A 24,303-nucleotide genomic window follows, 5' to 3' on the forward strand; every position below is an offset into this window, starting at 1 on the left:
TTGATAATGGGGAAGCCGCACGTGTGGGGGCGGCGAGTGTGGGAAATCTCCGTCCCGCGGCTCAGTTTTGCTGTGAACCTAAAACTGCTCCACAAAGACCAAAATCTGCTACATCGGGGCAATACTTTGGAAAACAAATCGGCAGTATCTAGGCGCCAGGAAGCATTGTTTATAATATCTACAGGACGGGAAACACACCAGTTGTCCAGTTTTGAAGAGAATGGTCAAATAAATTTGTGGTATATTCACAAAACGGAATTTCACATCAGTGAGAATGAATGACCTGTAGTTACAGACAGCAACAGGGATGCATCTCAAGCACAATGCCGAGCAAAATCAAATTGCAAAAGAATACACGTTCCAGATGCTATTTATGTGGCATTCGGAAATATACAGATCTAAGCAATACGTTGTTTAGGTAAACAGACGCGTAAGTTAAAACTATAGAGACAAGCTAGAGAATGATTAACCCCCCATGCAAGAAATCCTCCTGGGGGCTCAAGGGAGTGGATGCACTTCAGAGGAGCAAACAGGGGCTCAAGGTCATTTGAAAGTGTCATTCCTTAAGCTGAGCGTTAGACAGGTGTGCCTTTACTATGACGCCTTATATCGTACATATGAATTCCACACACTCTTGTGTTTTTTGTATATTTCAAAGTTTTGAAACCTAGAATTTCATTTTTTTACAAGTGGATCATATTTATTTTTCTCTTGCTTCTCCCATATTTGCTTGTCACCTGGCACTCACTCAAACAGCCTAAGACTTTGTTCCTCTCCTGCCAATAATATAAATAACAACAGCTAACACTTGCTATGCGGTGCGCACTGTGCTCAGTACTTGACAGACATTTAGCCTCCCTCATGACAGGCTGATTCGTAATCCCCATTTTACAGATGTGGAAAACGAGGCTTAAAGACGTAGTGGGCTCAAAGCAGAGTTCGTAAGTTGGAAGATCAGGGATGCGATCCGGACCCCAAGCTGCTGCACTGTGCTCCCTCCCCAGACAACTAACAAATCTTTTCTCCTCGGTCCCTTAGGTTATCTATTCTATCCTGTGTCTTTGTTCCCATTGATTCGGTTCATTTGTATTCATCCATCAAGGCGCTAAGATTACCGAATATTTATTTTATGTCTACTGTGTGCCGGGTACTATGCTGGGCTTCGGCAACAGAACGATAAAAGCATATTGGTCACACCTCCATGCGGTCTGCAGAATAGTCCATCCATTTCCTGGAATACTGCAGATCAGTCTACCGCTTCCCCCCACCCCCCCCCACCTCCGGGCTCCTGCTTCCCACACTGCCTCCAGGCTGATCTTTCAAATTTGTGACCCTCATCGCCTCATTGCAAGTCCCCGCCGCCCCGGGGGGGAAAAAGTTCAGCGGCTTCGCGGGATGCGCAACGGCTGTCACTGACCCGCACCTACCCACCTGCGCCTAACGCCTCTTCCCAGGCGGAACTCCATACTCCAGAAATACCATTCCATTTGTAATTCTGTCCATATGCTCTGCTCTCCTAGTTTCACCTCTTTGATTTCTCCCTTTGGAAAACCAGTGTCACTTTTGTCCGCCTGCTAAAATCCTGCTTTTCCTGCAAAACCCATCTCCGCCATCCTGCCTTCCATGACAGCCCTCGAACCCGGGAATATCCTCTGCTATTGTTCCCGTTACCCCCATGCATGCTTCCCTTGTCTGTTGCACATCTATGGTTCCTGTGTGAAAGACTATAAGCTCCTCGAGGCTGTGGGGAAGGGAACTGAGAGTTTTTCTTTCCTGTGTCGATGTCATTAACATATATCTGACGCAGAGGGCATGCTTAATAAGCAGTAGTTGAATGAATGAGGAAACGAATGTAGGAATTCATAAATGAGATCTTTGCCGAAAGAACACACGGACGTAGACCGTCGTGTGTTATACTCGGAAGTAAAGATGTTCCGAAGTTTCACTTGCGTGAGATGCTTCAGGGAAACTTTTCTAAGCTGTGCATGTTGCACGTGCTAAAGTATCATCTCTGAGAGAAAACTACCCCTGGACACTGACCGAAAATGACCGAATCAAGTAGCTCTTCTCCCACAAGGGCTCTCGTCTTCAGCTACTGCACATAGAAACTGATAGACTATTCTTTTTCTTTGGTCCTCTAGGCTCAGATAATGCAATATTGCATTTCAGGCAGTAGATAAGAGCTCTGTCAGATCTTTTTTTTTTTTTTTCCTCCTTGGACTAATTCGATACATGAGTAATTACCTTTAGTTCCTGAATTTCCTTTAATACCGTGCTTAGTTCTGCCCGATTTTCATTCTATTCTTTTCTTCGTCTCTTTTTCACTCTTTGGAGAAATGAGGAAAAGACGCTGTGCAGTGATAACAAAAATTGCTCTTTTTCTAGGGAATTGCTACAACACTGCCCTGGCCACACTGATGGTCTGGTGGTAGTATACGGTGGCACGTAGTGTATCAGTTCCCCCTGCCCAGCCTTAGGGACCGTGTTAGTTTCCTCTTGCCGCTGTAACCACCACGTAGTGGCTTAAAGTAATATAAACCTATCATCTTACAGTTTAGAAAGCCAGAAGCCGAAACCGGGTCTTAAGGGTTAAAATCAAGGTGTTGGCAGGGGCGTGTTCCTTTGGGAGACTCTGGGGGGGAATGTGTCTCCTGGTCCTTTCTAGCTTTTACCATCCACCTCCATCCCTGGGCTGTGGCCCCTTCCTGCGTCTTCAAAGGGTATTTGTCCAATCGCTGCTTCTCCACACCCCCTTTCTTGCCTCCGGGCACCCTCCTCTCCATCCTCTAAAGACCCTTGTAGTTAGGGGCGCCTGGGTGGCGCAGTCGGTTAAGCGTCCGACTTCAGCCAGGTCACGATCTCGCGGTCTGTGAGTTCGAGCCCCGCGTCGGGCTCTGGGCTGATGGCTCGGAGCCTGGAGCCTGTTTCCGATTCTGTGTCTCCCTCTCTCTCTGCCCCTCCCCCGTTCATGCTCTGTCTCTCTCTGTCCCAAAAATAAATAAAAAACGTTGAAGACCCTTGTAGTTAAATTGGGCCCACCTGTTGATCGGGGACAATCTCCCCATCTCAAAATCGTTAGCTTGTCACATCTGCAAAATCCCTTCCAGGGAAGAGGACACCTCTGGGGGACCATCATCCTGCCTCCCCCAGGGCCACGTGAACATTCAGGTTGAGGAGCAGAGTGAATGAAAGTAGGGCGCCGAGATAATAGGCTGTCCGCCCAGTCTCCCTCCCACCAAAGATCAGGACGCCCTCCCTCCATGATTTCCCTGGGGGCCTCCTCTTGACCGTGCACAGAAATCTGGGCTCCTGTCTATAAGGTTTTACAGGAGATCTTTCACCCCGGGCTGTAAAAATTCCAATTATGCACAGATCCTAACATGCTCGTACATAGTCAAAATCTCTTCACCACCCAACAAGGCGATTACAGAAACAAACAAACAAAAAACCCCACGGATGTTTATATTGTGTCCTCCCAACGTGTACACTTGCAGTTTCTACTTTCAGTTAAGGAATTCGGGTGGCCTGGAGCCGCTGGCCGAGCTCCTGCGCTCGAAGAATGATGAAGTAAGAAGGCACGCCAGCTGGGCCGTGATGGTCTGCGCCAACGACGAGCTCACGGCTGCCGAACTTTGCAAGCTCGGGTGAGTGGGGCTGCCTCGAGTTTCTGGCTCAGATGGAGAGCAGAGGAGGAAGGCGGACAGTCTTCAGGCCCAAGGAAGGGCAGGCAGGGCCCTGGGGAGCTGGGCTGGGCACCGAGAGCCTCCCAGAAAGGACCGCCTGCTGGGAGCAGGATCGTCTGGGCTCCTCCCAGCCCCTGGAGACCTCCCTCCCCGCCCCCCCTCCGCGACAAAACCAGCTTGACTGTCTCCCTGTCCGTTTTTCATCCTGATAAACACCTCTCTTCCACTCTGCAATCGCGAAACGACACCTCTGCCTGGCTGCTTTTTTTTTTTTTTTTTTTAAGTTTCTTTTCCTTTTTAAGTTTATTTATTTATTTTGAGAGAGGGGGAGACAGAGGATCCCGAGCAGGCTCCTCGCCGCCGTCGGTGCAGAGCCTGACGCCGGGCTCGAACTCACCAACCCGTGAGGTCATGACTTAAGAGCAAACCAAGAGTCCGTTTCTCACTGGACTGAGCCGCCCAGGCGCCCCTGTCTCTCCACGTTGGAAGCCAAAATAAAATGCGTGAGCCGTGACGGCCTCAGAATTCTGCATTTAACCAAACCGACAAACAGGCTTTTTAAGGTTCCACTGACAGGTTTCCCCATTTCTAACCATCTTTATTTATATTTGTGTACATTACTTTATCTAAAAGGGTGAGATGTCGGGGCGGCCTGGGGGGCTCAGTCGGTTAAGCGTCCGACTTCAGCTCAGGTCATGATCTCAAGGTTTGTGTGTTCGAGCCCCACATCGGGCTCTGTGCTGACAGCTCGGAGCCTGGAGCCTGTTTCAGATTCTGTGTGTCCCCCTCGCCCTCTGCCCCTCCCCCACTCATGCTCTGTCCCTCTCTCAAAAAACAAACATTAAAACAGAAATAAATAGAAAAAAAGGGTGAGGTGTCTTTAACCTTTCCATCTCAATTCTTCACTCAGGGTCTTAGCTACGGATATACGTGGGAATTTAACGTTGGATTGCTTGTTTAGAGCAAATAATGCTCTTTTCTTTTATTGACAGGGCTTTAGATATCCTTGAAGAAGTTAATCTATCAGCAAGTCGAAAAAATAAATTCAGTGAGGCAGCTTATAACAAATTGCTCAACAACAACCTGTCTCTGAAATATAGCCTGACTGGCTACTTGTCATCAAGTAACATAATTAGTGACGGATTCTATGATTACGGTCGGGTAAGTGACAGCACTAATTTGTATTTCGGTATGTGCGATCGTTTCTTTAGTCACGATGCCATTACATTGCAATTTTATAACCACCTAGCAGAATGTATATTTTTATAGACAGAAACTTGGGAATCAGAGCTTTATTCTTAACTCTGTCTGCGGTAAGATTTTGCATTTATGTACAGTTTTACCTAGAATCTGATTACCTGTAGTAGAAACCAGCTTGCTGATGCTACTCTCGAGTTTCAGAGAAAATATAAAAGAAGGAGCACTTTCTGTTTGGGGGTTCTGTTATTTCCAGGGCTCAGCTCAGCGATCAGTATAGAAGTATAAGTGTTTTGTTTTAATTAAAAAAATTTTTTTTAACGTTTATTCATTTTTGAGAGAGTTAGAGACACAGAGCGTGAGCGGGGGAGGGGCAGAGAGAGAGGGAGACACAGAATGTGAAGCAGGCTCCAGGCTCCGAGTTGTCCGCACAGAGCCCGACGCGGGGCTCGAACACACCAACCTTGAGATCAGGACCTGAGCTGAAGTCAGAGGCTTAACCGACTGAGCCTCTCAGGCACCCCTTGTTTTATTAGTCAGAATCTAACTGAAATTAACCAAAGTGTATTCCCAGATTTTAAAATGTAATATAGAGGAAGGTTATTTAAGCTGCATTTCTGATTCTGATTTTAAAACCAATATACAGTGTAATGCAGTGTGGACGTCCAGAGAAATGGGAAGCTGAAAATTAGAATCTTGAGGACTTTCTGGCATTGCGGCTTAAGTTAGCATCTTCCTTTCTTCTGGAGACCAACAGCAATGAGGAGAATAGGGGAACTTTTTTAAATCTACAAATCCCATATTAAGCAAACCTAGGAAGCAGATACGATCCACAGACTTCAAAAAAAAAAAAAACAACAGGGGCGCCTGGGTGGCGCAGTCGGTTAAGCGTCCGACTTTAGCCAGGTCACGATCTCGCGGTCCGTGAGTTCGAGCCCCGCGTCAGGCTCTGGGCTGATGGCTCGGAGCCTGGAGCCTGTTTCCGATTCTGTGTCTCCCTCTCTCTCTGCCCCTCCCCCGTTCATGCTCTGTCTCTCTCTGTCCCAAAAATAAATAAAAAACGTTGAAAAAAAAAATTTAAAAAAGAAATGTATGTAAACTGCTAGAGTTAATGGGTCATATGTATCTTAAAAAAAAAAAAAAAAAATAAGGGGGTGCCGGGTGGCTCAGGCAGCTGAGCGTTGTCCTCTTGGTTTGTGTTCAGCTCATGCATGATCCCAGGGTCATGGGATTGAGCCCCGCGTCGGGCTCCGTGCTGAGTGTGGAGGCCACTTGAATTCTCTCTCTCTCTCCCCCCTGCCCCCCTCTTGCACCTGTGTGTGTGCTGGCACTCTCTCTCTCTTTCTCTCTAAAATTACAAAAAAAAAAAAAGTAGGAGTGACTGAAATTCCCTGAGATCAAGCAGAAGGGGTACAGGAGAAAAATGAAAAGGGGAAAAAATAAGCCCAGAGAGGGACGAGGGAGCCAGCGGCGGCAGGCCTCAGAAAGCACCATCAGCAATCCATACTGCCTCAGGTGATGGGAGAGCTCAGGGGTGCACAAGCCAAATGCTGGGTTTGCCGGGCAGGTGCAGGACCCGAGCACCTGGGATGAGCAAGGCAAGCAGCGGAAGCCTTCTTGGATCAGGGTGGTTCAGAAAGGCAGAGGAGACAGGGCCATGAAGGAATCACAGAGCCGAGCCGTATTTGCAAGAAACACTCTGCCATGCTAACAGTTCTAGAGACATTAAAAAAATTTTTATTTTATTTTATTAAATTTTTTTCAAAGTTTATTTATTTTGCAGGGAGGGGAGCAAACAGGGGAGGGCCAGAGAGAAGGGGAGACAGAATCCCATCAGTGCAGAGCCTGATACGGGGTTTGAACTCACGAACCATGAGATCACGACCTGAACAGAAATCTAGAGTCAGTCATATTTTATTTTATTTTATTTTATTTTATTTTATTTTATTTTATTTTATTTATTTTTATTATTTTATTTAATTTTTAATTATTTTACGTTTATTTATTTTGAGAGACAACACAAGTGGGGTAAGGGCAGAGAGAGAGGGGAGAGAGAGAGTCCCAAGCAGGCTCCGCGCCGCCTTCACAGAGCCCGATATGGGGCTTGAACTCACAAACCATGGGATCATGACCTGAGCTGAAACCAAGAGCTGGACACTCAACCAACTAAGCCACCCAGGCACCCCTATTTTTAAAGTAATCTTTACAATGTGGGGCTCGAACTCATGCTCCTGAGGTAAAGAGTCACGTGCTTTACCGGCTGAGCCAGGCAGGTGCCCCTAGAGGCATTTCGAATAATGAAAATGGCTAGCCTAAAACTAGACTCTTGATCCTCCTTCTGACTTCCCCTAGCACATTATTAGTGCAAAGATGCTTTGAGAAAAATGAGGAAATGGGCAGAAAAACCAACAGAGAACACTTACCAGGAAAATGTTGCTATGGATCAGATAAAACTGTGACAAAATGTATTTGCTCACGAGTTTTAAAAAAATTTAATGAAACAATATTTTTTATAAAGGAGAATTCTCTGGGGTGCCTGGGTGGCTCAGTTGGTTGAACGTCCGACTTCGGCTCAGATCATGATCTCACGGTTCACGAGTTCGAGCTCCGCGTCGGGCTCTGTGCTGACAGCTCGGAGACTGGAGCCTGTTTCAGATTCTGTGTCTCCCTCTCTCTCTGTCCTTCCTCTGCTCATGCTCTGTCTCTCTCTCTCCCTCTCTCTCAAAAATAAATAAACATTCAAAAAAATTTATTTTAAAAATAAAGGAGAATTCTCTGATTCATTCATTCAGTAAATATTAAGTTTCTAATATTGTAGGTTGGAATAGTCAGTGAATAAAAGAGACATATCTCTACTTCCGTGGCACCGGTGAGAGGAAAGAGTCAATAAATAGGAAAGATAACAAATAAAGAAATTTTATCACACGATCAAAATGCATTAAATTTGATATAATCAAATATTAAATTTGATATAATCAAATATATAATTTGATATAATAAAAATGATTAAATTTGATATAATCAAAATTATATCACACGATCAGAGCATTGGGGGCAAAAATAGATCAGAGGCAAGATAAGGGGGCTCTATAGTGCTGGGGGTTGCTGGGGGTTGATGTTCATAATTTTAGAAATCGTGATCAGGTAGGCCTCACCGGGAGGGTCATACTTGAGCAAAAACTACAAGGTGAGGGATTGAGCCATGGAGATGGCTCGGGGAAGAGCTTTCCAGGCAGAAGAAACAGCTTGTACAGAAGCCATAAGGTGTAAACATGCTTGGCAGATTTGAGAAACAGGAAGGTCAGTATAGAGCTGAATGAACCAAGGAGCACGATAGTGAGGACTAAATCAGAGAGATACAGAGAGACCAGATCATGTTAAGTCTTGTAGACCATTGGAAGGATTTTGGCTTTTACTTTGAATGAAGTGGGAAAACTTGGCAGACAGAGTTCTGGGCAGAAAAATGACATGATCTGTCTGATATACATATGTTTTTGTTTGCTTTCTGAGAGAAAGAGAGAGAGAGAGAGAGAGACAGAGCATGAGTGGGGGAGAGGCAGAGAGAGAAGGAGACAGAGAATCGGAAGCAGGCTCCGGGCTCTGAGCCATCAGCACAGAGCTCGATGCGGGGCTCAAATCCCCGAACCATGAGATCATGATGTGGGCCAAGGTCGGACACTTAACCAACTGAACCACCACGACGCCCCATGATCTGTCTGGTCTTTAAAGGATCCTAAAAAGTGTCTTGGATGAGAGAGGCATCTCATTATAGTATGACTGGAAAAAGACCTCAGAAAATGGTGTGGTCTAACCCGCCTCACCAGGCTGGTAAAATTGCTAATATAGGACTTTGTCTAGCCTATTTTTAGATAGCCTCGCAATATTTTTAGTGATCTCTTTAGTAATTAGTTACTCTGACAGACAACAGATTCTCCCAGAGTGATCAGTTCTTAAATTATCTGCAGATAAATCCTGGCACCAAACTTTTGCCTTTGAAGGATCTCTGCTTACAAGAACCAAGTGATCAACGTGCTGTACTTTTAGTGAACAGTAAATCATCTGATGTGTGAGTCTCTCGGGGGTGGACGGATGCAGGGAAGCATAATGGTTTTTGTTTGTCCATCATCACGTGAATATGTAAAGATTCGCAGGATGGCACCTTTTCGTCCCCTGTATTTAGCGTCACCCTGAAAATCAACACTGGTCTGTAAATTTGTAGCCTGACCTAGTAAAGACCATGGAAATCACCACCAACATGGTTTTTCCACTCAATTCCAGATGTATTTCTGTAGTCAGTGCCTATTCCCTTCCCGGTAACATGAAGTTAATTGAAGAAAGTATAAATAGACAGGAGCAAACCGAAGCGAGTTGTGTTTACAGGGCTCCAGAACTGTATGCAGGACTATAATGCTGCCCGGGGCTTTTAAAAAATATGAAATAAGAAGTAAATAATAAAGCTAAAAATGCAAGCTTCAGAATTTTAAAAAATGGTCACAGATACCTATATATATCTACATATTTTATGGGACACATTTTATAAAAATATTTCCTGTTCCAGTTCATGAAAACCTTTACAATATTCTTTGTCTTACCTTTATGCGTTTATTAGGTCACTGTTAAAAGTCAGCTCCAAATATGATTTTCAAAAAAAAAAAACAAAAACAAAAAAAACCTGTCTTTTGTAGGCAGATCCAATATTGACAAATCAAGTATTTTAACTTGTGTATAATTTCAAATATGTAAAATTTTAGTTCTCCGCCTCCATCTACGGAAGATAAATCATCAGATGTTGGTTATGGTCGGAGCATTTCTTCTTCGTCTTCCTTTAGAAGAGCAAGCAAAGAAAAGACCAAGTAAGAAAATGGTATTTTGTCTGGACTCAATTCTCCCCTCAATGTGGGAGTAAAAAAAAAAAAAAAAAAAAAAAAAATTTGGGTTTTAGATCTTGGCAACGTAATTCTTTTCATCCTTATAGTAATATAATTTCATCATTGCTTAAAAAAATTTTTTTAATGTTTATTTATTTTGAGAGAGAGAGATAGAGAGCAAGCAGGGGAGGGGCCGAGAGAGGGAGACAGAGAATCCCAAGCAGGCTTGCACTGTCAGCGCAGAGCCAGATGCAGGGCTCGAACTCACGAACTGTGAGCCAGGCTCACGACCTGAGCCGAAATCAAGAGTCGGATGCCTAACCGACTGAGCCACCCAGGTGCCCCTCGTAATTGCGTTTTCAAATTGCCACGGAAAACATCTCTGGAAAAGTAGCTAGTGAGACTGGCTTTACGTCCTGTGTGCCATGAACATACACTGAGCTCTGGACCACGGGACACAGTGGCCGTGGGCAGACTTTGTGTTACTATTTGTAGATGGAAGAGTGCCTCGTGCCCTGCTTCACCCCTGCCTTGACGGCAAAGGGATCGCGGCATGTCACGGCGGTGACAAATGCCTTCTAACTTATGAGACGCCTTGCACATGTAATGTTTTCTTATTTTTCATGTGACTGAAATCGATCATGAGTTTTTTCATACAATCAGAAAAAATAGTTATCATTTTAGTACCGGATTTGGATCTCCCACAGAAGAGAAATCCGAGCCTCCTTCTGGACGAAATACTGCTCTTAGCAAAGGCACCACAAAAGAAAGAGGATCAAGGTAGGGGATGTGTGATTACGTTCTCTTCCTAATTGTGATCATGTCAGGCTTTGACTCCCCAGCAGAGTTGGGGAATGGAAGGGGTGGCTTTTAAATGGGAAGCTTTGCTTCTGGAATCGGCATGTTGTGCGAAGCGAGACTCATGAGCTGTAATTAAAAAGTAACTTACTTCGTTTTTGTCTCTTGCAACCTCTTGAAAACTTAACCGGAGGGAATTTCTTCTTCTGCCTCTGGGTGAGAACTCGGGTCACTTTGATCACTATACAGTCCTACCGGCACTTTAATTCAAAAACGACCACAGAAACAGCAGTCCTAGTGACTCATTTACAAGTCCAACCCGGTGTAGAGATCGATGTAAAATGAACCCTGTGCCCTCCCCCCTGGCTGCCTTTGTGGGTGGTGAGCCACACACGCTGGCGTGTGGTTCTCTCTCCCTCTCTCTCTCTCTGTCTTCCTCTCTCTCTCTGCCTTATGCCTCCACCTCCCCTCCCCATCCAGCTCACCCAGAGAAACCTCTGACCTTCAGGAGGCAGCGAGAGGGGGGAGAGGGACATAGGACCAAGTGTTTACATGATGGAACGATTACAGTGTGGTTTCATGCTTTTTAGGCCTGGCATGTTTTAAACATGCTTTCGGTATGTGTACGTATTTTTAAACATATTATTTCTCTAATGAGCACTTTCCTGGATTCCTCAAAAACCCACGTGGACCTCTTGCCACACTCCGTGACCCTTTAATTATTGTTGACTTAAGCCCTTCAGAACCACTGTGGTATTGGAGGCCATCTAGCACACATGTCCAGCATCCGCTTTCTAAACGGGACTGCCCCCGAAGGTCTCCCAAGGTGCAGACAGCGGTTTGCTCTCTTCGTCAGACCTCAGAGCTGTTTATTTTCTGTTTCGGACTTCGTTCTCTACTGTGAGTCTCCGTGGCTCATTCTTCTCATCTCTGCTTCTAATCTGCGCCTGTCGTTCTTGGCCTGATACTTTTTGCCCTTCCCTCTCCTCACCTCCCTTTTTTCCCCCTCCCTTTTCTTCCCGGCTTTCCTTTCCTCCTTAGGCTTCTCAGCCTCACCTCTACTGCACAGGCAGCTCCTTGAGGACAAGAACATAGGCTGATGGGAGTATTTCCCTTTTCATCCCCAGTGTTTAGCCTAGCGCTTGGTTGGCACACATAGGCCTCCGTGTTTATTCAAGAGAACAGAAATCTGAAATTGACAGGACAGGGTTATTTTTGACAAGGTCCACCCGCCTAAGCCGTGTGTCTTGAACAAATTGGCTACCTTCTCTTTGCCCGAGTCCCCTCATCGGTGAAACGGGCGTAACCTAGGCTGTTGTGACGATTAAATAAATTAGCACATGAACAGTCCATAGAGCAGTGCCTGGCACAAAGTAAACACTCAACAAATGCTAGTACTGTTGTGCGAAACAGTTACAAGGAGCCCAAATCCACTCAACCCTTTTAGGGACGTAGAGGAATCTCCAGGGTCCAATGTGGGAAATGCAGCCATCCCCAAAACGACAGGAGCTGGGATGAAGTCCGTAACTGTAGGCTCTCTCTGGCTTTCTCCCTCTCTTTCTCTCTCTCCCTCTCTCCACGTGCGTGGTATCTTATTTACAGACCCTTTGTTATCCTCCTTGACCCTCTTTTGGTTATTGCCTCACCCATAACTGTAGCGTATGTGACTTTCGTTTGCCATGGGACAGACCTGGCTCCAGTTCCAAGCAAACTTTCCATTCTAAAGCCCAACAACTACCAGGTGCAAATTTGTAAGAGGGACCACCTTCTCTTCAGTGGCCAAAGCATTGGCTGGCTTTGGGGCAGGTGTCTCCCTTTGGTCTACCCAGCCATGGCCCTGGGGAAAAATCAGCTTTCTGCCCCCTTGATCGGGGAGGGTAGGCACTCGTCTGATGAGTGACCGTTATGCGTATACTGTACCTATCATCATCAATCAAAGTGTATCTTCCCTCTGATATCTCTGATATCACATCAGCTTAAATCTTTGCTGATTCTGCTGTTCTTGGCTCTTTCGCACTATCTTATTTTTCTTACAGCCCCGTCTGGTTCTTTTTTTTTTTTTTAAATAAAGCTACCGTTGACATTTATGTGCCCCTTTCCTGAGTCCTGGCTTCTCTATCCTGCTGGCCTGGAAACAGTGCGTTTCTAATGAAACTCATTGTTCCCCCAACTCCCAAACCTCCTTCTCCTCCTCTGTTCCCAATGCTGATGAATGTTAACTCCCATGCAATTGCTCAAGCTTTGGCATCATCTTAAAATCCTTCTTCTCCTTACTCCCCTTCACTGAATGAGCCTCAGCCCTATGCACTCGATGTCTTCAGTGCCTCTTAAGTCATTGTTTCCCTTCGGTTTCACCTTTACCTCCCCTCTTCAGGCCTTTGTATTATATCTCAGCACACTAACCCCCTTATTGTAAGATCCGCCTGCATTTTATTTAGCCCTCCATAAACCCATCCTCCATGCGACCACCCCCCCCCCCCAAATTAACTTCCCAAACTGAAAGGCTGATCATATTACTCTGCCCAAAACAACGCTTTCCTATCATCCTCCAGATGAAGTTCAAACAGCAATTGTGTAGGCATGGCAAACGCCTGAAAAAATAAAAATAAAAAATAATAACCAAAAAAAAATTTATAGATTAAATACAAATTCTTTTTTTTTTAATTTTTTTTTAATGTTTATTTATTGTTGAGACAGACACAGAGCATGAATGGGGGAGGGGCAGAGAGAGGGAGACACAGAATCTGAAACAGGCTCCAGGCTCTGAGCTGTCAGCACAGAGCCCGACGCGGGGCTCGAACTCATGGACCGAGAGATCATGACCTGAGCCAAAGTCGGCCGCTTAACCGACTGAGCCACCCAGGCGCCCCACAAATCCTTTCAAATATCGAAGGCTTGTTGTTGAAAGGAATAGCGGTTTGACTCCCTGGCAATATGCCCCGGGGAGAATAAGTATAAACAAGTGAGGATCATTATTTCTTCTCACACCATTTCCGGTCTCCTCCTTGTCTCTGCATACTCTTGCCTCTTACTCCCCACTGAGAGATAAGCCCTGACGTGCTCCTAACATTCAGACAGGTTGTTAGCATACAGGAGAACCTACATTTGGATTCGGTCAACACTGGTCCTTGGTTTTCTCATCTCTAAAATGGAAGTGATGATTCCTTCCTCGCAGAGGTGCTGTAAGAGTAAGTGAAACAGTGCTTGTCGAGTGCCTAAACCATTGCCTGGCATACTTAAGTGATCCATATACATCCAGTCCCTTTCCCCTCCTTATTCCTGGGTCCACTGGGGGGATAGATTGGTCGTAATCGTGTTGCCCTGTTGTCTCTCTTTTGGTAAGCCCTTCTTGTCTTGTTCCTATGAGAACTTTGGACCCCTGACGACAGAGTAACACATTTTAACTCTACTCATCTGATAATGTCGTAGAGAATGTGCGATGTTAACAAAAAGTTACTGAGAGGTACTGCCGACAATGACGAGACATCTAGAACCACAAAGTGGCCAAAGTCTTGAAAGGAAGAGAGGGGACAGGAAATGGGCAAACCAGTTATGTGTGTGGTGGCCCAATACAGACAGGGGAAGTATGATTTGTCTCTTTCTCCTCAATAATATTATCACCATATACCATGTAAATTAAAATCCTTAAGCGACAGTCTCTCGCTGGGTGACTAGCAACTATATTGTTCTTCTGTGCGAAGCGTTCAGCTGTTCCCTCCATCACAGCAAAACACTCCTAGGAGACATGATTGCTTTCGCCTTTATCCAGCCGCCATCTTGATACTTTCCTAGCCTTCACTGAATCCGACAAACCTAATATGCCCTCTAAAGCTTTTCTTTATAAAGACCATTCCCCTCCCAATAAACACTTACTGTACCTATTTGCGAGTGTATCAGAAGTTCTATCTGTAGCATATTTTTGTATTCAGACCAGGTTTCATAAATATTTAAGTTGATTGCACATGAGTTTATGATACACACTTAAAAGTTTATTGCTTTCCTGTCTCTATTTTGTTTCCTTCCAGTCTGTTCACCTCTGGAGTCTTTTAGAAATTTACAACATATACTTAAACATTTCTGCCGCTCAATCTTGATCCTCATCATAACGACTTCTTAAAACATTGTTATTTTTTGAAGAATTTCCCTCAACTGCTTTTTTTTTTTAACCTTCGCTTAGCCATTTTTCCCCCTTCCTCCCAAATCTTGACTAACTGCAAAAGTCTTTCAGAAATAGATATTGTTTCTTAATCACATTTAACATCTTAATCACGCTTAAATACCTTCTCACCTTCTTTTCTTGAATTTTTTCATTCGTTCAGCAAATACTTATTGTATTAGGTATCAGGAGTTGTTCCCACGTTAGAGATACAGCAGTGAACATAAACCTTTGTTTTCATAGAACTTACATCCTACTGGGGACACTGACAAATAAGAAAATAAACCACACACACGCACACACACACACGTATGCGCACATACGTCCTTCTAAACCCGGAATACATTCTGTGTCCACTTTATACAATACTCTCTCCTCATCTTTTTGGAATAGACTAGGGGGAACAGGACACCCAACTGGGATAGATTTCTGGAACATCTCGAATTTCTTATTTTTACCACTCGTGGAATTTATCGAATACTACCTGGTATTGTGATAATTTTTCATAGACCCAAATCTTCCTGCCTAAATTGAAACCCCACGTGGGCCAGCTTCATGACTTCCGTTTCTCCCAGCAGCCTTGCCTTATAACTTATATGTCCAAATAGTTGATGGAATCAAAAAGGAGCAAGTGATTAAACTTTGAAAATGTCAGTACACAGTTTGGAGCCAGACAAATGTCTCTTTCTGTTTAGCTATCTGCCTTCTCATCCACCGATGAACATAGAAAATATCCTTATTGCTTTGGATTTCCACAGTAACTCTCTGTTTTCTGAGGTAGTTTTGCTAAAGTCTTGGTAAGAAAGGTAAAAGTTCCACTATCTTTAATCGCAAATTGGTGTTCTTTCTGAGGGTTAATTTTACGAGAGTTAATTTTGTGATTTCTTAGCACTTGTCTCCACAGTGATTTAGGAATGGAATTCATTTGGGGTGCCTGGGTGGCTCAGTCGGTTAAGCGTCCGACTTCAGCTCAGGGCATGATCTCATGGTTCATGATCTTACGGTTCGTAGGTTTGAGCCCCACATCAGGCTCACTGCTGTCAGCCTGTCCGTGCAGAGCCCGGAGCCTGCTTCAGACTCTGTGTCTCCCTCTCTCTCTCTGCCCCTCCCCTGCTTGCGCTCTGTCTCTCTCTGTCTCTCAAAAATAAATAAATGTTTAAAAAAAAAGAAGAAGAAGAAGAAGAAATAAAATCCATTTAAGTATTGAAGCCCTTATTGACATACCCAGGCAGGCTTCATGGGAAAGAGGTCCAAATGAAGTACTTCTGTTTGTAGCAGCAGGAAACTACAGTTCAGAGGCTCCTGTAAATTATCCCTTTTTAATCACTCAATAGGATTGCCCTCCATGATGTGCTAAGTCCTGCGTGCTGGCTCTCGTCTGCTACGTACCAAATGATTCTCCTCTCGCACCTCAGCACACTCAGAAATACACCTGCTTTGTGTTATAGGTGCTCTGAGTCAAGCTGTCCAATCTTATAAAGCTACCCTGTAACTTTAGGAGCAGGTAAATCTAAATATGGTTTTCACCATTCTAATTGACCTTTCTCGTGGTGGCTCCCAATTTACTAAAATCTTACTATGTATGTAAAGATGTTCTATTTATTTGTCTTGCAAAAGAAGAAATGTGTTCAAAAATTTTTAAGTGTTATTTGTTTTTGAGAGAGAGATAGTGCAAGCGTGAGAAGGGCAGAGAGAGAGAGAGAGAGAGAGAGGGAGACACAGAATCTGCAGCAGACTCCAGGCTCTGAGCTGTCAGCACAGAGCCGGACGTGGGGCTCAACCCCACAAACTGTGAGATCATGACCTGAGCCAAAGTCCAACGCTTAACCAATTGAACCACCCAGGCGCCCCAAGAAAGGTATTCAGATGATAGAGCTGGAAATATTAATTTTTGCTTAGAAATTTTATCATAATATATGGGGAGTACATTTTAGACTCTACTTAGCTGCAGTAAATAGAATATTGAATTAAAAAATACAAAACGTTGGGTATTTGTGGTGATTATAGAGTTTTGTGTAATGCTCCAAAAGCAATTAATAAGATTATTTTTTGTATTTCTTCCTCCAAATGAATTAAAGAGAAAACTCACATGGCCTTTGGTTGCCCCCCCTCCTTCATCCTGTACTTCGAGAAATATTTAAAGATAATTCCTGCTTCTAATTTACTGCTAGTGGAACAAAACGCAAAATAGTTGCAAAGACACAATTTAGGAGCTTCACCTGGCCGGGCCCCATTTTCTTAGCTAGGGGATGGGTATGTGTCTGTGTGTGTCTATATATAATATATGATATATGATATGTGATAATGTGATATGTGATGTGATATGTAATACATAATATGTAATATATACTATGTAATACATAATATGTAATATATTGTCTATATATAATATATGATATATGATATGTGATATGTGATATGTGATGTGATATGTAATACATGATATGTAATATATAATATGTAATACATAATATGTAATATATTGTCTATATATAATATATGTTATATATAATATATGTTATATATAATATAATATAATATAATATAATATAATATAATATAATTTAATAATTATGGCTAAGGTTTATTTTAGTAAAAGATACAATGCAGGAATAGCAGGAAAAAAATAGATGTAAGCAAAGGCTATAGAAGTTCACATGGAGGTTTCCTTGTCCCCCCCTCCGGTTCTGCTAGCATAACAAGGGCTGCAATTTTCTCGTGACGTAGCTCCACCCGAGGAAGTGCCCCTGAATCGTGTGATCTGAATTCATATCGGGAAATTCCAATTTGAGTGACGGTGCATTTCTCGGAGGCCACAAGGAAGTGGCACAACGTGTCTCAACTGCCAAAGGCATCCACCACGTGATCTCTCTCAGGCGAAACTGTCCTTTAACAATGAAGAGGGGGAGGTAAAGACATTCCCCAGTGAAGGAACACAAAGAATTGCGTTTTAAAAACTGGTTAACGGCCTCCAGGACAATCAACTGTGACCGCTGGCAATGCCTTTTCCACCGACAGGAGTCCTTTGCGTCTCTGCTACACATGTTAACTAGCAAATTCTCTCGGGTTGAAACTATTAATTAAGAGTAGATTTTAATTAAGCAGTATCTTTACTGTTTATTAAGTACATTTCAGTTTTCGTAAGTGCAGAATTAAGTACATTTCTTTAGATAAACTTCAGGTAAGTCTTCGCCCCTGCATGACATGGAAATTCTGTGCTATCCGTATTTTGGTTTGCTTTTTTCCATGTTTTGGGTAATTTAAAAAAAAATTTTTTTAAAGTTTATTTACTTTTGAGAGAGAGACACACACACGGGAGTGTGAACAGGGGAGGGGCGGAGAGAGAGAGGGAGACATAGAATCCAAAGCAGGCTCCAAGCTCTGAGCTGTCAGCACCGAATCCTACGCGGGGCTCGAACTCACAAACCGTGAGATCATGACCTGAGCCGAAGTCGGACGCTTAAGGGACTGGGCCACCGAGGTACCCCCGGGGAATTTTTTCTTAAAAATGGTGATGCAAACTCTTCTTGCTGAAGGGCCCAACTGAAGCGAGAGATGATGTAAGACTGGCTTCGACTCCCTGAGGAAGCAACCTATTTTCTCCCAATTCAATAAATGCTTCTTGCATACCTACTGTGCACCAGACGTCTTGCTAAGCAATTATACGGAAGACCAACGTACGATTTTCGTATGTACCAATCAGGCAGTGTTACCTTGAAAGTTAATTTCTCCTGCATGATGTAGAGGCTATAACACTCCATCACCGTCATCGAAAATTTGAAAACGGCATATGATAGGGTCATTGAGGTTTAAAATAATCTATTTCTGTGGGGTTCTTTAGATTACTCAGAGCACAGTTGGTGTGGTTCATTTTGTGACGTTGATTGCTGCTGTGTACTCTCAAAGGAAAGGCCGAGGGAAAAAAGAGGAGGAAAGAGTGAAGGAGGAAGAAGAGGTTTCGACATTACCAAAATTGATGGGAGAAGGAAGCCCCGAGAAAGAATGGTATCCTCCCTTCGATCCTGACTTCCGTGTTTACGTGTATGAAGTGACCAAATCAATATTTCCCATAACCAATATTAAGGAACAGATTGAGGTCCTTGCAAGGTAAGTCAGCTGTCTCTGTCTATTCATGCACATTTTCAGTTTCTGAGGAAAAGTTTCTGATGTTAGCGGTTTGCATTTTTTAGCCAGTTTTCAGGTGACTCCGTCATAATAACTGCACCCCACCGCTGACTCTGAAGCAGAAACACAATCAATTGAAAAAACGCTCCATTTCTATTTTATGTCCTATTTCCACCAAGAATCAGAGCTAGGAGCTGGAAATTGCTTCAAGAAAAATGCTTTTGCTTTTGTCATTTTCTCCAGCGAAACCACTAAAGCCATCCTTCAATGTGATCCTAAGGAATGAATCAAGTGTGAAAATTAAATGACTCCGTAGGTAGATGGGGTGCTCACAATTTAAAGGAATCGTATTGTGAATTATTTGTAGACTCAAAAATTATGTTCTAATACAAACAACCATCACTGATTTTTATGTCCTATGTCTGATATTTTGCACTGCACGTTGCTCTAACGTGGGGGTGTGAGTGTTCTGAGGGATGGCTATTTGGGCAGGCTCAACACCCTGCAGACGTCAGTGAGGCTGCCTTCTTTTCCTTAAAAAGTTTTTTTAATGTTCATTTATTTTTGAGAGAAAGAAAGAGACAGAGCAGGAGCGGGGAGGGGGCAGAGATCAAGGGAGACACAGAATCCGAGGCAGGCTCCAGGTTCCGAGCTGTCAGCACGGAGCCTGACGCGGGGCTCGAACTCATGAACTGTGAGATCGTGACCTGAGCCGAAGTCGGACGCCCAACCGACTGAGCCACCCAGGCGCCCCTGATCCTGCCTTCTTAATTGGAGCATTTAGTGTGAGTCCGCTAAGAGAAACCTGAGACCTTGACGTGGTAGCTGTGAGGGGTTAGGAATCACTTCAAGTGGAGGGTGGCCTTCGCCACTGGCACCAAGAAGGAGCAGGTGAGTTAGGTAAGCAGGTGGATCCTGCAACAGCTGGGGCCTCCGCGGGAGCTTGTACCCTCTCCAAGTTGAAGTGCACTGCACTCATCAAACCTGGATGTGACAACCGCAAGAAACAACAGCCGCCAGATCATTGACTTCTCGTCAGCCAGAACCGGAAGAGAACATTTTTGGCTGCTGGCGTTTTTCGGGTGTCCTTGAGAAGTGATGACTCAAGCAGAACTCTGATCTAGCTCATTTCAGCATTTGCCAAACGTCCTCGTGCTTTGTTCCTATCGGGAATACTTTTCATCATTCCCAAATAATTGTGGGGTTTTCGTTGTTTTTTTTTTTTTAAACCTGAGCCCGCACCAAGATGGGGATGCTGAGATTTGCCCCCGAGCTGTTGGTCCCCAGCATTGATCACGGTCTGCCTGGCTGGGTCGTGCGACAGCTTTCTCCCCCACCTTTCCTCCTGTATTCGGCCGCTGTTCTTCCTCGCTTGGTTCTCTGTACAGCAAGACGAAAGTTTTTCTTAAAATGTGCAACTCTGCCTCTACTCCAAGATGCAGTATAGCCTTAGTTGACAGAGGATTTTTGTAGACGTGTTTACTGACCTCTTCAGGGAGAGCCTCCAATGAGGAGAAACCCCCGGGCACATCCATTCCAACTCCTCACCCAACTTATTTTTCCTTCTGCCTTCTTCCTCTCTTCCTCTCACTTTAGTGTTACCTAAACGTCATCTTTCTCTAAATCAAAAAAAAATTTAATCAAATATATATATATTTTTAAGGTTATGTTTTTATTTTGAGAGAGAGAGAGAGAGCCCCTCCAGGGCAGGGGTAGAGAGAGGGAGGGAGAGAGAGACAGAATCCCAAGCAGGCTCTGCGCTGTCAGCGCTCAGAGCCCAATGCAAGGCTCAAACCCATGAACTGTGGGACCGTGACCTGAGCAAAAAACCACGAGTCAGACACTTGACCGACTGAGCCACCCAGGCGCCCCCCAAAATAATAAAATTTAACAGGGAAAAATTAGAAAACTTGAAAATATTTGGGAATCCAAAGGAAAAATTTCCAATGTGTGCACATTATCTCTAAGTTCAAATTCGTTAAAAGAAGGACCGTGTATGTTAGCACGATGCCTTGGATTTCAGATTGAAGCATTTGTGAATATTTTTTCAAGGGCAAGATAAAGCTTTAAAACTGTGTTGATAGGAACTTTGTGTGATATGATTTGTTTCTTCTTATAAATATTGCGAAGATTAGCATTCATTTCTTCCTTTGTGTTGAATGAAATTGTGAGAGTGTCAGTCTCTATGTGATAGTTTGAATAGAGTGAGCCTAATGTTAACGCACTTATAGTAAGTTTAAAAAGTAAAGCAAATAAGAAAGCCAGAGGAAATGCAGCTTTGACACATACAACTGTACGTAGAGTTACACTCAAAGCATCTAAAATGGGATGTGAAACTCGATTGATTGGATCTCAATGTCATTGACACAGGTACGTGGCAGAAAAAATGGGTGGTAAAATGTCAAAGGAGAAACTCCATAATTTCAGCTGGGAACTCCATATCAGTGAGCTAAAATTTCAACTTAAATCCAACGTTGTGCCAATTGGACAGATCAAAAAAGGAATCTTCTATCATCGAGCTTTGCTTTTCAAGGTATTTCAGATATTTTGCCTCATTTGCCTTTAGGTAAAAATGTTTGTCTTTCTCATAATAGTGTGAGCCACTTGCTAACATTTAACTGGCTAATATTAATCCTGCCACCTAGATTTACTTATTTGTGTGTGTGTGTATACACGCACTTATTTTTGTGTGTGTACACACACACACACACACACACACACACACTCACGTATATATTTGCCAGACTCCCGGAAGCATATTCATTCAATATTTATCATACACCTGCTACAGGTCAAGGGCTCTTCTAAGGTCTGGGAATATGGATCTCTTAAAGCGATAGCCCCTGCATACACACAAGGGCTAGACTTGTGGGTTCTCAGGTGATGTCAGGGAAAGCTTCAGGGGAGGAAGTGATGTGTAGCCTGAGTATTAGAGAATACATAGGATTTCATCGGGTAAAGAAGGAAGACAAGAACATTCTAAACAAAGCAAACATTTTATACAAGATGACAGGAATGAGAGTCCATGGTCGACTTGAGGAATGTAGCATAGTTGGTCTGGAAAAAGGAAAGAGGACGGGTCAGATGCAGCTAAAGGGCCAGATTATAAAGCGCCATGTGAATTTGCACTTGATCCTAAAATCTGTGAGTGGCCACCGAAAGCTGTTAAGGGGAGAGCATGATTTAAAAAATACATATATAGGGGCGCCTGGGTGGCTCTGTCGGTTGAGCGTCCGACTTCGGCTTAGGTCACGATCTCACGGTCTGTGAATTCGAGCCCCGTGTCAGGCTCTGTGCTGACAGCTCAGAGCCTGGAGCCTGTTTCAGATTCTGTGTCTCCCTCTCTCTCTGCTCCTCCCCTGTTCATGCTCTGTCTCAAAAATAAATAAACGTTAAAAAAAATTTTTTTAAATAAAAAATAAATTAAAAACACATATATATGTATATATATGTATATACGTACAGAGAGATTTAAGAGCTAAACGGAAAGCAATTGGCGTCTGCCTAGGTGCGGTGTGAGGGACTGCATGAGAAGAACAAGATTTTCAGGCTCTGGGCAGGGCAACCGTTAATGTTGGCATCGTTCACTGAGGGGGACACGAGAGGAGGGTCAGGTTCAAGAAAGAGGGGGTAATTTTTTTTTCCTCCACTGTATCAAGCGTCTGGAATATAATAAGAGCTGCAAAAATGGTTTCTGAACTGTAGACTGAATGTATACAATTCCTACTTCCTCCCAAATACCTACAAACCTCTTTACATCCATGTGTATCTTGCCTCCAGTTCCAAGCTAATTCTATATATAATTGGAGTGCCAACTTTCCCCAGTTTCTTTTTTTCCTTAAGTTTTATTTATTTTGAGAGAGAGAGAGAGCGAGGGAGAGCATGTGAGGGAGGGGCAGAGAGAATGGGAGAGGGAGAACCCAAGCGGGCTCCACTCCATCAGTGTAGAGCCCAACTCGGGGCTTGAACCCACAAACTGTGAGATCATGACCCAAGCCAAAACCGAGAGAGAACGGGACACTTAACCAACGGAGCTCCCCTTGTGCTCCCCAATCTTCCTTATTTTCTTGGGTTTCTTGCTCTAGCAAATTCTCTTCTGCCTTGAATGTCTTTCTCTCTCTCTGTTTCTCCTTTAAAATCTAAACTTAAGTCTACAATATTTAAAGAGGAAATATAAATCTTTTCTCGTAATAACTACAACTATTCCTGTAGCTCCTATCATCATGACCACCATCATTTTGAGCTACGTGACAGACACTTGATTAATGCAATTGTGAAAACTCTGAAAAATACCAAAAGTCGAAATTACTATCCTTGTTTGAAAGACAAGAAAACTGAACTGAGAGAGGGGATTTACCCAAGGTCAGCGAGAGGCACAGCTCAACTCTGAACCCGTGTCGATCTGAATCAAACCTACCATATTTTTTCTATCTAGATAATTCTCAGTCTTGGTCAAAATTCAGAGTCATCTTGGTACCTTGTCCCTCTTTGGCTCACCTCGTTCTTCTCCTTCAGGCCACTGCGGTCTCTCGCCTTGGCTCCCTCTCAGGAAGAACCACAGGAATCTATTGTCTGTCTTACTTGGTATGTCAAAGACTTTGTCACTCGTCCTTCTTATTCCCTGACAGCACTCTTCTTGAGTAACTTTTGTTCTCTCTCTCCACCTCATCTCAGTCTCCTCTGGTGACCTCTTTCCTCCAACGCTCTTTTAAGTGTTGGGGTCCCCGCGACGTTCCGACACAGACTCTTCTCCCTTCTCACTCTATGTGCTTCATATGGTGAGGTCATGCTCTCACGTGGCCTTAAATACTAACTAAATGCCGCGGGTGTCCAGATTCTTCCCTCTGTCCCACAAACCTCTCCTGATCCCACATCCGTGTGCCTGTTTACCCTCCAGGCTGCACCTGAGTGTCTCACAGGCACTGTATTAGTGTGATCATCTGCTCAAACAAAATACCGTACATTGGGGGGCCTAACCAATAAATAGTTATTTCTCACGATAATGGAGGCTGAGAAGTCTCAGCTCAAGGTGAGAACGGAGCCAGCGTCTGGTGAGGACCCTCTTCCTGGTTTCCAGTGGCCACTTCCTTCCTTTGCCCTCACAGGATGGACGGACTGGGGGCTCTGGTCCCTTCCTCCTCCTACAAGCCCTCCCAATACCATCACACTGGGGGTCAAGGCTTCAACAAATGAGTTGGGGCGGAGGAGATGTAAACATTCAGTCCGTAGCATTATGCCAAACCGGATGCATTACCCTCAGACCTCGGTTGAGTCATCCAATTCATTATCCTGATCTTTCCCACCACTGACATCCCAACCACTGATAAATACCCACTGATAAAATCTCTTACCCTCTACCTCCGTAAATCATTCACTCCTCTGAATACTCTTCATCTCCTCCATTTTCTTCCAGTTTGTTGCCTCCTTTTTGGTTTCGCTTTCCCACCCCTAGGCGCCTAGAGAAATCATCCATGGA

The 24,303-nt window shown here is 44.0% G+C and overlaps 1 protein-coding gene across 11 annotated transcripts in view; it reads left to right on the plus strand.

Moving 5' to 3' along the window:
• Window positions 1-24,303, plus strand: part of ARMC3 (armadillo repeat containing 3) — a 106,869-nt gene that overhangs the window by 73,286 nt on the left and 9,280 nt on the right. For 8 of the 11 annotated variants that reach the window (XM_042945096.1, XM_042945095.1, XM_042945098.1 and 5 more), the window contains 7 exons: window positions 3,508-3,644; window positions 4,676-4,844; window positions 8,846-8,946; window positions 9,632-9,733; window positions 10,412-10,528; window positions 18,609-18,809; window positions 21,198-21,360. In XM_042945096.1, coding sequence (XP_042801030.1) covers window positions 3,508-3,644; window positions 4,676-4,844; window positions 8,846-8,946; window positions 9,632-9,733; window positions 10,412-10,528; window positions 18,609-18,809; window positions 21,198-21,360 — 990 coding nt within the window. The remainder of the gene's footprint in view (window positions 1-3,507; window positions 3,645-4,675; window positions 4,845-8,845; window positions 8,947-9,631; window positions 9,734-10,411; window positions 10,529-18,608; window positions 18,810-21,197; window positions 21,361-24,303) is intronic. The other 3 variants (XM_042945101.1, XM_042945100.1, XM_042945104.1) reach the window with 3 other exon arrangements.

This window comes from Panthera leo, chromosome B4, assembly GCF_018350215.1.
Source record: "Panthera leo isolate Ple1 chromosome B4, P.leo_Ple1_pat1.1, whole genome shotgun sequence".
NCBI classification, from domain to species: domain Eukaryota; kingdom Metazoa; phylum Chordata; class Mammalia; order Carnivora; family Felidae; genus Panthera; species Panthera leo.